This window comes from Glycine soja, chromosome 8 (genome assembly GCF_004193775.1).
Source record: "Glycine soja cultivar W05 chromosome 8, ASM419377v2, whole genome shotgun sequence".
NCBI classification, from domain to species: Eukaryota; Viridiplantae; Streptophyta; class Magnoliopsida; order Fabales; family Fabaceae; genus Glycine; species Glycine soja.
The window spans coordinates 10,421,793-10,434,530 of NC_041009.1; the positions used below are offsets into that span (position 1 = coordinate 10,421,793).

The 12,738-nt window shown below is 34.7% G+C and overlaps 2 protein-coding genes and 1 non-coding gene across 3 annotated transcripts; all 3 read right to left on the reverse strand.

Annotated features, from left to right (window-relative positions):
* Positions 1 to 6,195: 6,195 nt before the first annotated feature.
* On the reverse strand, positions 6,196 to 6,267 carry TRNAK-UUU. Its single transcript has one exon. It is a non-coding gene; the product is annotated as a tRNA-Lys (tRNA).
* A 1,259-nt stretch (positions 6,268 to 7,526) lies between these two features.
* LOC114421861 (tubulin-folding cofactor C-like) lies at positions 7,527 to 9,038 on the reverse strand. Its single transcript, XM_028387956.1, has one exon. It carries the CDS (start codon positions 8,872 to 8,874, stop codon positions 7,864 to 7,866), a length of 1,011 nt encoding a protein of 336 aa, XP_028243757.1. The 5' UTR covers positions 8,875 to 9,038; the 3' UTR covers positions 7,527 to 7,863.
* Positions 9,039 to 10,537: 1,499 nt separating this feature from the next.
* Positions 10,538 to 12,182, reverse strand: LOC114421862 (F-box/kelch-repeat protein At3g23880-like). The gene has a single exon (XM_028387957.1). The coding sequence runs from the start codon at positions 11,899 to 11,901 to the stop codon at positions 10,693 to 10,695; it is 1,209 nt and encodes a 402-aa protein (XP_028243758.1). The 5' UTR covers positions 11,902 to 12,182; the 3' UTR covers positions 10,538 to 10,692.
* Positions 12,183 to 12,738: the final 556 nt, after the last annotated feature.

Genomic DNA, 12,738 nt, shown 5'->3' on the forward strand with positions numbered 1-12,738 from the left:
AGAGATGTGGTGTTCAATGAGTCTGAAATGGCCTACAAAACAACATCAAATACTAACAAGGGACAATTGGATCCAGGTCCAAAAAAAACAATGTTTGAGGTGGAACCTACTGATACAGCTCAAAGTAAACAAGATGCCAACATACCACCTGAGGAAGAGTGTCTAGAAGGAACTCAACTTGATGTTGAAGATGAAACAAATGATTACTTGTTGGCTCGAGATAGGACAATGAGACAGATCAAACCACCAGAAAATTTTGGTTATGTTGATCTGATGGCTTTCTCCCTTGTAGCTGCTAGTGAAGTTTGGGATGATGAGCCAAAAAGCTACAAGGCTGCAATGGTGAGTAAGGAAAAATTGAAATGAGGAAAAGCTATGGATGAGGAAATGAAATTACTCCATGACAACCACACATGGGAGATAGTAAAGAAACCAGTTGGTGTCAAGTTAGTAAGTTGTAAATGGGTCTACAAGATGAAAGTGGGGATTCCAGGAGTTGAATAGGGCAAATTTAAGGCAAGACTAGTTGCTAGAGGCTTTACATAGAGAAAATGCATTGATTACAATGATGTTTTCTCACCAGTTGTAAAGCATAGGTCTATAAGAATACTCCTAGCTATGGTTGCAAAGTTTGATTTGGAGCTAGAACAAATGGATGTGAAGACAACTATTTGTATGGAGAGCTGGAAAAGGTTTTCTACATGAGACAACCTGAAGGATATGAAGCAAAAGGTAAGGAAGATGTTAACTCATTGGCAAGTGTACCAAATTTGTCACAAGTAGTAAAGTACTCGGAAGTCCGAGTGTCGAATCCACAAGGACTTTGTTTGTACTTAGATTAATGCAAACTTAATTTAAAAGCAATAGATAAAGAATTTAAAATGAAGATAAGAAAATATAGTATATAAAATAAAGATTTAAAGATGAAATAAAAGATTTAAATTAAAAGATGATAAAGATAGAAGATAAAGAAAATAAGAAAATAAAAGTAAAAGATAAGAAAAATAAAAGGGTAAGATAAAGATAAGGAATGATAAGATAAGAAAAATAAAAGATAGAAATAGAAGATAAAAGAAATAAAATCAGAACGTGATAATGTTGGGACCTGACCTGCCTTGTTTGCCTAGGATGTATGAGTTTATGATTTTTCTTTATCAATTTAGGTGATTCTATTCTATCCACATATGTTCAATTACTTGCCCCTAATTCCTCACGATGACAAGCCTATCTTATTTATCTATTTTTCAAATTCCTTTGCAAAGACTCAACAAATAAAATGCATGAAGTATGAATTCTAGATGTTTGCAAGAATGCATGGGCATAAAATTATCATTCTATTCCTAGCAATGATTTTCTTATGAAATCCTTTCTTTTTGTTCTATTAGAAGTTATCCTCTTCCGAGCGTCTAACCCCTAAAACCAATGCATGCATACCTTTTTTAAATCTTATTTAGAAGTTACCCTCTCCCAAGCGTCTAACCCCTAACAGAATATAAAGATGAATAATGCAAGATAAAATCAGAAAAGATAATAGAATAGAAAACACCTTTGCATTGATAAATAGTGAGTACATCATACATCACTTGACTTTTAGGCCTGCTAGGCCCTAACTATGGGTTTAGCCACTCATGGCCATTGAAGGCTTTACAATGGATAGGGTATAAGAAACTGATGGGATAAGAGGGGTGAAAGAAAGAAATGGAGTAAATGAAACCCCTAGAAGAGGGGGGGTTCTGTGGTGTTTTTTTTTTTCTACTTGGCTTGACTCCCTTTTTATAGTTGTTGCAGTGGACTTGGATCTGGTGCTAAAAATCTTCCTTTTTGATATCTTTTGGATTTGTTCTGCTTTTAAGTATATCTTCTTCCTGAGACTTCCTGATATTTTGGATATTTTTTCGATCTTTTTCTCTTTTAATCTCTCATTTTCATATCTGCAAGTCATAAATAAGAAAAATATCAAATCTTAATATTTAAGTCAAAGATAACTGCTAAATAAATATTTTTAAAGATATTTTCAATATATTTTTATTATCAAAATAACTCATATTTAGCGGTTATCAAAAGATCATGTCTGTAAGCTGAACAAATCCTTGTATGGTCTGAAACAATCTCCCAGACAATGGAATAAGAGATTTGATGATTTCATGTCAAGAATTAAGTTCAATAAAAGTAAGTATGACAACTGTGTTTACTTCAAATTCATTACACCTAATACCTTTGTTTTCTTACTATTGTATATTGATGATATCTTGCTAACAAGCAATGATAAGAGTGAGTTAGCAAAGGTAAAGGCTGAACTTAAAAGGAAGTTTGAAATGAAAGATTTAGGTGCTGCCAGTAAGATTTTGGGATTTGAGATGAAAAAGGATGAAAACAAGAAGTACTTGTTCATATCTCAAGAGTCATACTTAAAGAAAGTGTTGGACAGGTTTGGAATGTCTGGAGCTAAGCCAATAACCCTATCTATATCCCAACAGTTCAATCCGAGCAATGATTAAGCACCTAGTTCAGAAAGAGACAAGGAATTTATGGCTAAAATTCCTTATGCAAATGTAGTAGGCTCTTTGATTTATGTCATGGTGTGTACTCGACCTGATATAGCGTACTCAATGAGTTTAGTGAGTAGGTTCATGTCAAATCCAGGAAAGGTGCATTAGCAAGCCTTGAAGTGGATTCTGAGATACATCAAAGGTTCACTTGGGAAGGGTCTTGTTTATGGTGGAGCTGATAAGAACAGTTATAGTTCAGTTGCCATAGAAAGGTTTGTGGACTCTGATTATGTTGGCTGCCTTGACACCAGGAAATAACTCACAAGATATATCTTTACTACATTTGGTACAGCTATTAGCTGCAAAGTAAGCTTGCATAAGGTGGTGGCTTTATCCATTACAGAGGCAGAGTATATTGCACTGATAAAGACTGTAAAAAAAGCTCTTTGGCTGAGAGGAATGGCTCAAGAATTCAAGCTTTAAGATCAAATCATCATAGTACACTACGTTAATCAAAGTGCAATACATTTGTCCAAAAATTAAGTCTATCATGAAAGAACCAAGCATGTGGACATCAAGCTACATTTTGTTAGAGAAGTCATCTCGGAAGGAGATGTAACTGTTCAGAAAGTTGTTACTAAAGATAATCCATCATGATCACTAAAGTGTTACCAAGCAACAAGTTCTATTAGTGTTTGGATCTGATTCAGCTCAAGTAATCTCTTGTCCACTATTCTGTAAATAAAAAATAAAAAAATTAGTAGCCACATTGTTGATTCTTAAAAAAAATTATAGTTACTGAATCAAGGTGGAGATTTGTAGGTTTTGATCCAATTAACTATGCTGACTTGTGCAATTCTGTTCATTTTGTTCAATCGTGGTATTAATTATCTAACTGTTTAGTATTTCTTAGAAAGATTAATTAAGTCTAATTGTCTATAAATAAACTTTATTTTATACATATTAAAGAAGAGTTTTTGTAATGTGAATTTATATTCATCAATAAAGAAAATATCTTAATTAATTATGTTTTGAAAAGAATTCACAACAACCTCATCTTTATTTCATCATTGAGGGATCACCACTCAAACATTAAAATCTATATAGATATTTCAACATCACTGTGAAAACTCCTTAATACCGTTATGCTCAATCACTAGAATCATCATAGAAATAATTCACTTCTACGTCAAGATCTCACTGAATTGGATCTCCAATCTCTCTTGAACCCAATAATTCTAATTAAATTTTTATGTTCAAGAAATTTTTAATTCAATCCTATTCCGCCGGCGCCAGCAGCCATATCTGAATTATTAATTCTTAATCGCGAGCTCTATTTTTTCTTTTCCGATTAGCTCAATTCTCGAGACTTTTTGCCAATAAAATACAATAATATAATATAATGTAGTATAATGTATATTTTTTAAACTGTGTACCAAATATATCCTTCCTAAACTACAACGCGTTAAGAATTCAAGCTTGGAATTCAACATATTAATCGTAGCACATTCATCAATAAATTATTTTGCATTACAATTCTCGTAAGTCGTAGCGCATTCGCCAATATATTTGTCTATCTAGCTGGATCTATCCATCTTTACGGTCGCCATCGCCCATCAGGAACACACGCGGTCTTTTATCGTATAGCAAATCATGTTTTCTTAGAATCCAAATCCAAATCAAAATGAATAAAAATGGAGTAATGTTATATTATATGTTTTTAATATAGTTTGTATATTATTGCATGAAACTTACATGGATTATTATGTGAAATGATTACACACACTCCTATGTTAAATTGATGCATACACCGTGCAATGTTTTTTTTTTTTCTGAATCCGTGTAATGAAATTTCAAATTTAGAAAAAAAAGTATCCAAACCACCACCACAAAAATGTGTAACCACTTTACCATTATTATTGGTTTTGTGAAAAAAAAAAAAAACCACCATCACACAAAAAGTAAAGTGTTACACTTTTTAAAAGTTAATGGCAACTTATAATTTGATTAAAAATTAAGTTTAAACTAGACAACGTGAAACCTGATTTCTGCTCGGTAATAGTATTATATTTTGAACGAAACCTCAATGATCAAAATCAAGTTGAAGACTCGCTTTCTCACTTCCTTCTTCGAGGAGATTTGGTCATAACAGACGGCCAACTTTTGTCTTTTCTTGCTCCTTTACTATTTTTTTTTTCGTTTAAACAAATATTAGGTGCATGTATTCATCTATAAGAGTGTAGATCTTTTAAAGTAAAATGGTATAATATTTGGTAAAATAACTAAATTATTGATAAGTTTAACACTCAAACTGTTGATCTGACCACAGCAGATCAACTCTTATACTGTACATACCTATATTTATTCAATTTCATTTACTTCATTATAAACAAATAGCTTGGCATAGTACTTCAAGTATAAACTATGATCTTCTGTCAACAAATAAAAGTTAATCTTCGTAGAATAAATTTGAGACACTTGAAACCATACTTTTGAACATAATTTGCAGCTCGAGCAGAACATATAATTTTTTTTACAAAAGATAGCTCAATAACAATAGAAGAAATAACAAGTTAAATGAAATGGAATAAATATTTTATAGGAGATAGAGTTTTATTGTTTATTACTTATTATCCTATTAGGATTTGAAAACCAAAGTCATTATCTTTCATTTTTTTCATCTTATTTTTCTCTCTTAGAAATTAATTCTAAATAAACTTGTCCAAACAAATCCTTATTCAATTTAGTCATATATATTTTATAGGAGATAGAGTTTTGTTGCTTGTAACCATCCTACACAATTTGAGCGGAATTATCTGTTATGAAGGATATATCTGGTCTCTCTCTCTCTATAAACAGTAACCTTTGCATTTTTTTCATCTGTTTGTGGTGAAAATGAAAGAAAAAAAAAACTGCATGTCTTCAACAGTCAACCAATTAAACACGGGCTCGCACTCGCACTCCATCATGCAATTAATTCCACAATCAATCATGTTGAATTTTCTTTGAATTCAAGGGCCTTAATACTGTATGTTGAAGAATGTGCATATTTGTACCAAAATGTGTAACATGGACACTGAGGCTGTAGGGAAATTCCAGGGATATTAAACCATCAGAAATATCTATACCAATGAATCTTGATGAACACAACAACACGCAATGTTTACTATGTTGAGTACAGCATCTACATCTGATTTCTCCATTTTTACAGGTTCAAAAACCAGTCAGGCTATCTACTCTGGTTTTGCAACCTGCACATACCGGTCCCTGGACCAATTTTTTATTTGGTCTGCTATTGTGACTTGTGAAAACCCATCACTTCTAAGACATTGTTCAAATCTTCATAATTTTCGTTTTGGTTATTTTTTGAGATATGTTAGATTATATGTTTTCAATATTGATAGTGCATGACTAATCAATTATGCATGTTTTGTAGTTTGTAATGTATTTTTTAACTAGAGGTTTCTCATTTAATTGTTATGGTCCATACGTGATTTTTTTTAAACACATACGTGACTTTTGTTGCTCTATATAAATAATGTTATTTTGAAGGATTGATTATGACTTAATTAGTTATTATATTTTACAGTTGGTTAATTTATTTTAATATTTATCAAATAAAAAAATTATATTTTGAAATCCATATAAAAATAAATTAAAAAAATAACAAACTTATGGTGAAACTACAACAAAAGAATGAAAAAAACGCCGTCTGTGGGGATCGAACCCACGACCACGTGGTTAAAAGCCACGCGCTCTACCACTGAGCTAAGACGGCTTTGTTATTAAATTATTCACAAAGAAATTAAATTCATAATCATAGCATTGGATTGCAAATGTAACTTGAGAAGTCTCACCTTAGATAAAAATTGGCAAGGATCTCGTCACGTAATGGCTTAACAAGTCATAGCTATGCTGCAGTTTCCAACTGCTCGAACCTCAATATCTGCCCAATATTAAATGGAATCCCCATCATCTATGGGTATAAGTGCTTTTTTTAATCCTACTACGTACAACTTCCACCATAATCCTAACAAATGGTTTTTTAGATTCTGGTATTACCTCTCATATCTCTTCCACATTAGATATTTTTCAGTAGTTTTTGTTCTTAACAAGAGTCTATTTTTTGTAATCCAGGACTACCAAGTTTTGAGGAAGATTGTTATGGTTGAATTACACCAGGGCCTCTTCTTCCTTGAGACGTGATGGCACAATGCCTCAATCAAAATCCTGAGCAATTGATACTATTAATCACGTTTTTAAACAGGTTGTGTACATGCTGATTTGTTGAGCATATGGCTCTCTAGATTAGGGCGTGATCACACAGTCCTAAAAATCCTGTGCAATAAAATCCCCGTTGAGATCCCTTCATCTTTTGATTCAAAGTGTTGTTTTGTATGCCCTTAATCAAAATTCAAAAGATCGTCTTTGGCTTCTAATACTAAAGTCTCTACTTAGCCATTTGATCTTTTATTTTGTGATATTTGAGGGCCATATCAACACCCCACACATGATTGCAAACGTTTTTTTTTTCTCACACAATTGTTGATGATTGCAGCCGATTCACTTGCGGTTATTTGATGCCAGCACATATCTGAGGCTTCCTCGTTAATCGGGATTTTTTTTTTCCTTTGTGAGAACGAATTTTGACGGTTCAATCAAGCAGTTCGTATAAGCAAAGGAGCTTCTCCTTAATGACTTGTTGCAATCAGTCGGCACAGAATCTTTCAAACCCTTCATTGATATCAAATGAAGAACACTCCTTGCAGAATTTTTTTAAATTAACTGTTTCCACGTCACAAAAAGGAATAGCACAGAAATCCCAGCATGTAAGTTGATAGATGATGTTATTATAGGAAATTCCTATATATTTTTCAGTTTTAGAGGCATTCCCAGTAGAATTTCACTTCCCTTATTTCTTAAATTGCAATCCTCCAACTGGCTGGCTCTGTGGGATGAATAAAAATGGAAAAAATTGATCATCCACCCAACAAAGTTCAGATCAGGATAAAAGAAAGTAAAAGAGGAGGTTGAAAATATAGGTAGTAGCTCCCCAGATGAAACATTCCAACCGTTGGTGGCCAACGTATTTGAAAAACAAACAAATAATTAATAACCAAGCAATTCCCGAACCAGGATAAATGCAGACTAATACGAAGAAAAGAGAACATATTGCTGAAGTTCTCATGGAAGCAACACACAGAAAACTCATTACTACACTGAAAATGAACATATCCAAAACCATTTCAATTACCAAAATCGCATTAACCTCAAGTTCTCAACATCAATTTCCTGAAACAGAACATACCTAGACTCAATAACATCCCAGCCTCACATAAAAGAAACAAAGAAGGAAACAACGTTGAGACGCAAATCAAATCTCCTTATCCTCATTTTTCAAATTGGATATCTCAACAGTCCCAACCCTCTCATTCTCCGGCAATACCGACCAATTGGGAGACTGCACCGCGCGCAGCCACCGGAAATCATCCACATTGCTCCAATTTCCGGTCTCGGCGTCAAGACCGGCGCCACGAAGATCCTCCTCAATCCCTTCATAGTTCAAACAATACGGCGCAAACCTGACGCCATTACAGTCCTCAATTATCGGCCTGCTCCTAACCCTAAGGTAGAAATCGCTTCTTTTGGCACCGTGAATCCGAATCTGATGCGACGCCAACACGAAGACGCAACCCTCCGCTTCCTCAATGAGAACCGACCCCGTCACGGGGCCCACGTAAACCCTAGAATTCTTCAACCTATGAACGAAAAGCGCCCTGACGGAACCTATTATCCTGACTTGGCAGGAATCGAGATCCGAAACGGTGAATTCCCCAACCTCGGATCCTCGAAAGTCCGAAATTAAAAGCTCAGCGGTTTTGTTTCGGAACCCCGGCGAGTCACGCGGCGCAAGGCGCGTGGAGAGTTGAGGGGGTTGTGTGGGTAGTGGAATAGCGGAATCCTTGTATTCTTTCTTGGTGGTGGGTTTATTTTTGAATGAGAATTTCTTTTTGGGGAGAAGTTGGGAAGTGAGGTCGTCGAGGGAGTGTTTTAAGTCGGAGACGGTTTTGAGGGAGGTTCGGACATCGTAGGAGGGTAGGGAGTAGGAGTTTTCGGCGACGAATTTTTCTAAATCGGAGATTGATTCGGAGATTTGATTGAAGTGGAGTTTGAGGTTGGAGGGGTCGGAGGAAATGGATTGGGATTGGGCGAGTTGGGACTCAATCGAGGATTTTAAGTGGGTGAAGCGTGAAAGGATGGAGGAAGTGGAGGATTCTGATGATGAGGAATCGGGGTTTTGCGAACGGCTTTGGGTGCGTTTGGAAAGGCGTTCCAGCATTGCTAAGTGCTTCTTCTGTTTCTCCGCCTCCTCCTCCTCCTCCATTGCTCTTTTACTGTTTCACTTTACCTAATTGGAAATGATGGATTGATCAATATAATAAATAGAGAGATCTGAGTGTGTGGATGAATACAGAAGCTAACCACAACTCACACACGGCTACCGTGGACTCTGTGTAGTTGTGCGTCTTTTTGCATTTCGAGGACAAGCGTGGCAACTTTTCCAAGTGCTTTGGGCTGTTACACATTTTTATTTAGATATGTATTTAACTCATTTTTAAAATATTAACTTGTGTTAACATTTTTGAAATAAAGAATATTAAAAATTTGTTGGCAAACATGAATGGTTTTTTTTTTAAAAAAAAAAAAAAGATTTCAATTTAACTTTGCTGGCAAAACAATTGTTATTTCATGAAATTATAGTTATGGATTGCTTTAGTTCTAATATTTTTCTCTTAAGAAAAAAAATCATGTAGTACAAATTTTTTATTTATTTTTGTCCTTGTTTATTCTCACATTCTCATCATGTCTTATACATCTGATTTCAGTCCTTGTTTATCGTGGTATGAAAGGTCGAGCTTTGCTTGTGTAGTTCTCCATCAGTTCTTTCAAGTTAAATTGTACTCTTTCTGCTTCATTATTTGTTTTCAATAGAGTTTGATGATTAGAACTTTTTTCATTTCTAAAAATTATGTTTATCAAGAATCATGTTTCTTAAAAAATCATAATTTCCGAGAATGTTACAAATGTATCTGGTATATTTAAAAGATTCGTAAGAATGTTATCATGAATATAGCTAAAAAAATTCACCTCCATTAGAACCTTGGTTCTCTTGAAAACCTTAGGACCTTAGGTGATACATCAATTTCATTTCAAAGCGTTAAGATGATAGCTAAATGATTTTAGACAACTTCTCTGTTCCAACTAACGGGATTGAGAATGTAGGCAACAAAATCTTCCAACTTCACTGCTTACGATTACCTAGACCCACAAAATATTACAATTACACCTAGATGTAAAATTTCACTACATTCACATGAGTGAAACAATTTATTTAACTGAAGAATTTTTGTTTGATTCTCATCATATACAAAAGTTTGTTGGATCAGTGATAATCATACGTTGCAAGTAAGATTAATCTTTAATCCAGTAGGTTGAAAGAAAGACAATTGTGGTCTCTAACCCAAACAAAAAAAAATTCATTTGCTTACTATTATGAGTGAAGTTTCAAAACAACATAATTTTGTTAAGAAGTAATCAAAAGAAACCTATAACTAATCTTAAATAATAGCTACAATACACCACCTTCTTCCTCCCACTATCCCTCCACATGGCGTGAAAAGGCACAAGTTATTGAAGCTGAGATTGCAGATATATAATTTGAAAATAATCTTGTTTGATTGGGGAGTGAGCCTGTAGCAGAAGTTACTTTACCTAATAAAACAGTCATAGGTTGAAAAACAAACATATTGGACAAGACTTACAACTTCGAAGGCCAAGACTGAAAAAGGACGTGGAACTTTTATAAATGAGATGCCAAAGTGGAAAGATATAGCATGTAAACAACTGATGTCTTGCCAAAAAAAAAAAATAGCCAATTTAATATTTTCCATGGAAAATATACTCCAAGAGAAGATGAAGGAGTTAAGAAGATTGAGAACAAGGTATCAACCAGGAAAAGAAAATGCATACACAAAGCAAACACAGAATTAGCAATAGCCAATAGAATCATCAAACAAAGTAATCAAATTAAGGAACCACCAAAAGTATTCACACTCTCTGCCGTGTCCATACATTAAATAGCCAAGGTTCTGAAACCATTAACATAATTTACATTCATACAAGCAAGCAAGTGCAAGGTAGCTTAATTACAATATGGCAAAACCAAGCTTGGAACATAATCATAGGAGCACATTGGCACTTTGCCGTCGAAACTTCCAATACTGTCTATTCTATTATCTCTTCGATTATGGAGAACAAATTCATCATACACGCAGTTTGCCAGCAACATCATATCATCATTTTCAGAGATGCACAAAGGCGTGGTCGGCAACCAATCTAATTCGTTAGTTGGAGAGAGTTGAAAATTCAGATAACTTACATTCAACAACCGAGTCCAGGATTTTTCAACTCCAAATTGCCTCATTAGCCAAACAACGAAATGGGTTCTTCTCCTGTGAGTGTAGGAAAGAGACAGGCAACCCTTCAAAACCCCAATCTTAGGAGGATAATCAGGAACTTGAGAAACACCATCAGGCATCGACAAATATTTAAAAGTCTCCTTCTTTAGATCATATGAAAAAATTACTAATTGATGGACAGTGACATTGTTCCATTCATAATCAATACCCAACATGCGAAATGCTAACCAGTTAACGGTGCCACTGACAAGATGTCCATCGAGTAACCTCCGACTAATGGGAAAAGCAGGGCAAGTTAAAATGTTTATCCAACAAGTATCTCCCATACAGTGAACTTTCACCTCCCAATTTTGCGATTTAGTATTGAAGACAAGTGCCACCACCTTGTAAGTGTCACTCACATCATCGTAACCAAACCCAAACTTCACATAATCCTCTAAAAGCATATAATCGCGTCGACGGAGACGTAAGTGTGGAGATTCTTGGGACGTGATCCTTGTGGCTGGGTTCCAAAATCGTACCCAGTATTCAAAATTACCTCTGCCACTAACAGTAAAAAAACGCAAGCAAATCAAGCCATTGCAGGAACCTACGAAAGAGTAAACATCATTGAATTGGTAATGATCATCATGAGGAGCGGGTGATGGATTCTCCTCAAGCAAACGAAGTACGGAGCAAGGTGTGGCGGCTCTTTGAAGACCGTCGGTTACTTTTTCATCATCGTCGGGGGGATCTTCTTCTTCTTCGGGCGTTAACAGGACGTGGGTGTTTGTGGATGACCTTTGAAGGTGCAATTTCACGAAGGTGGGGTGGAAGATGAGGGAGTTCCAAGTTTTGGAAACGCACTTGAAACGCATCAGAGGCTTCACCGGAACCCATGACAGAATCTCCACTATCAGCTCCTCAGGAAGCGCTTGTTGGGCCTTCGCCATCGCCGTCTTACACTGGCTGCTCTTTCAAAACCCTAGCGGAACAGAACTCACGCCTGATTCATCAGTTTTTGTCTTCTCTATAAACAACATGGAACGGTTACAAAACACTTTACAGGCTTCGATCTGTTTTTTTTTTTTTACCATTGACCGGTCAAAACTATCTGTTTGACCAGCCGGTTTAAGGAGACGTGTCATATTCCCCTTGCATCTCCTTCCTGAAACTTGTTGCTTCTATTGCAGCCAGTGAAACAGAGAGAGAAACTCGAGTGAAAAGGAGAGACAGAGAGAACACAACACTGTCTTCACGTAGATTTAAGTATTATTTTAAGGTTAATTATTTTGTAATATTTTTAAATTAAAATTACAATAATAAGTTAATAACATTCCCTGGTTTCGTCCATTTTTACTCGATACTTTTTTTCTTTCTATTTCTATATTAATCCTCATCATTATTTAAAATTGCAACGTACATCTCTAGTCTCTACAAAGGATATTGCTATAAATGTTTTAAAAAAATAAAGAAATTATGTACAATCTTTAAAAACTACAATGATAATTAATGTAATTTACTCTCTTTTTTAGCAAATAGTAACATCTCATTCATGTGTGAAACATAAATTATTTTTTTGATACAGAAACATAAATTATTTTATTTATACTCCAATAAAAATTCTATTTTACTAACCAAATAAAAATAATTCTTCTCAACTTAGTTTTAAAACATCATGCTCAAGAATGATAAAAAAAAAAACATGCTTAATCACATAATTTTTGAAAATTAGTTACTCCAAAGTCAATTCGAACACGTCTTCTAATATTGGCTGAAGAAATCCACGG

Coding starts and splice junctions, on each gene's coding strand:
- LOC114421861 (XM_028387956.1), bottom strand. CDS start 8,874: ATGGAGGAGGAGGAGGAGGCGGAGAAACAGAAGAAGCACTTAGCAATG.
- LOC114421862 (XM_028387957.1), bottom strand. CDS start 11,901: ATGGCGAAGGCCCAACAAGCGCTTCCTGAGGAGCTGATAGTGGAGATT.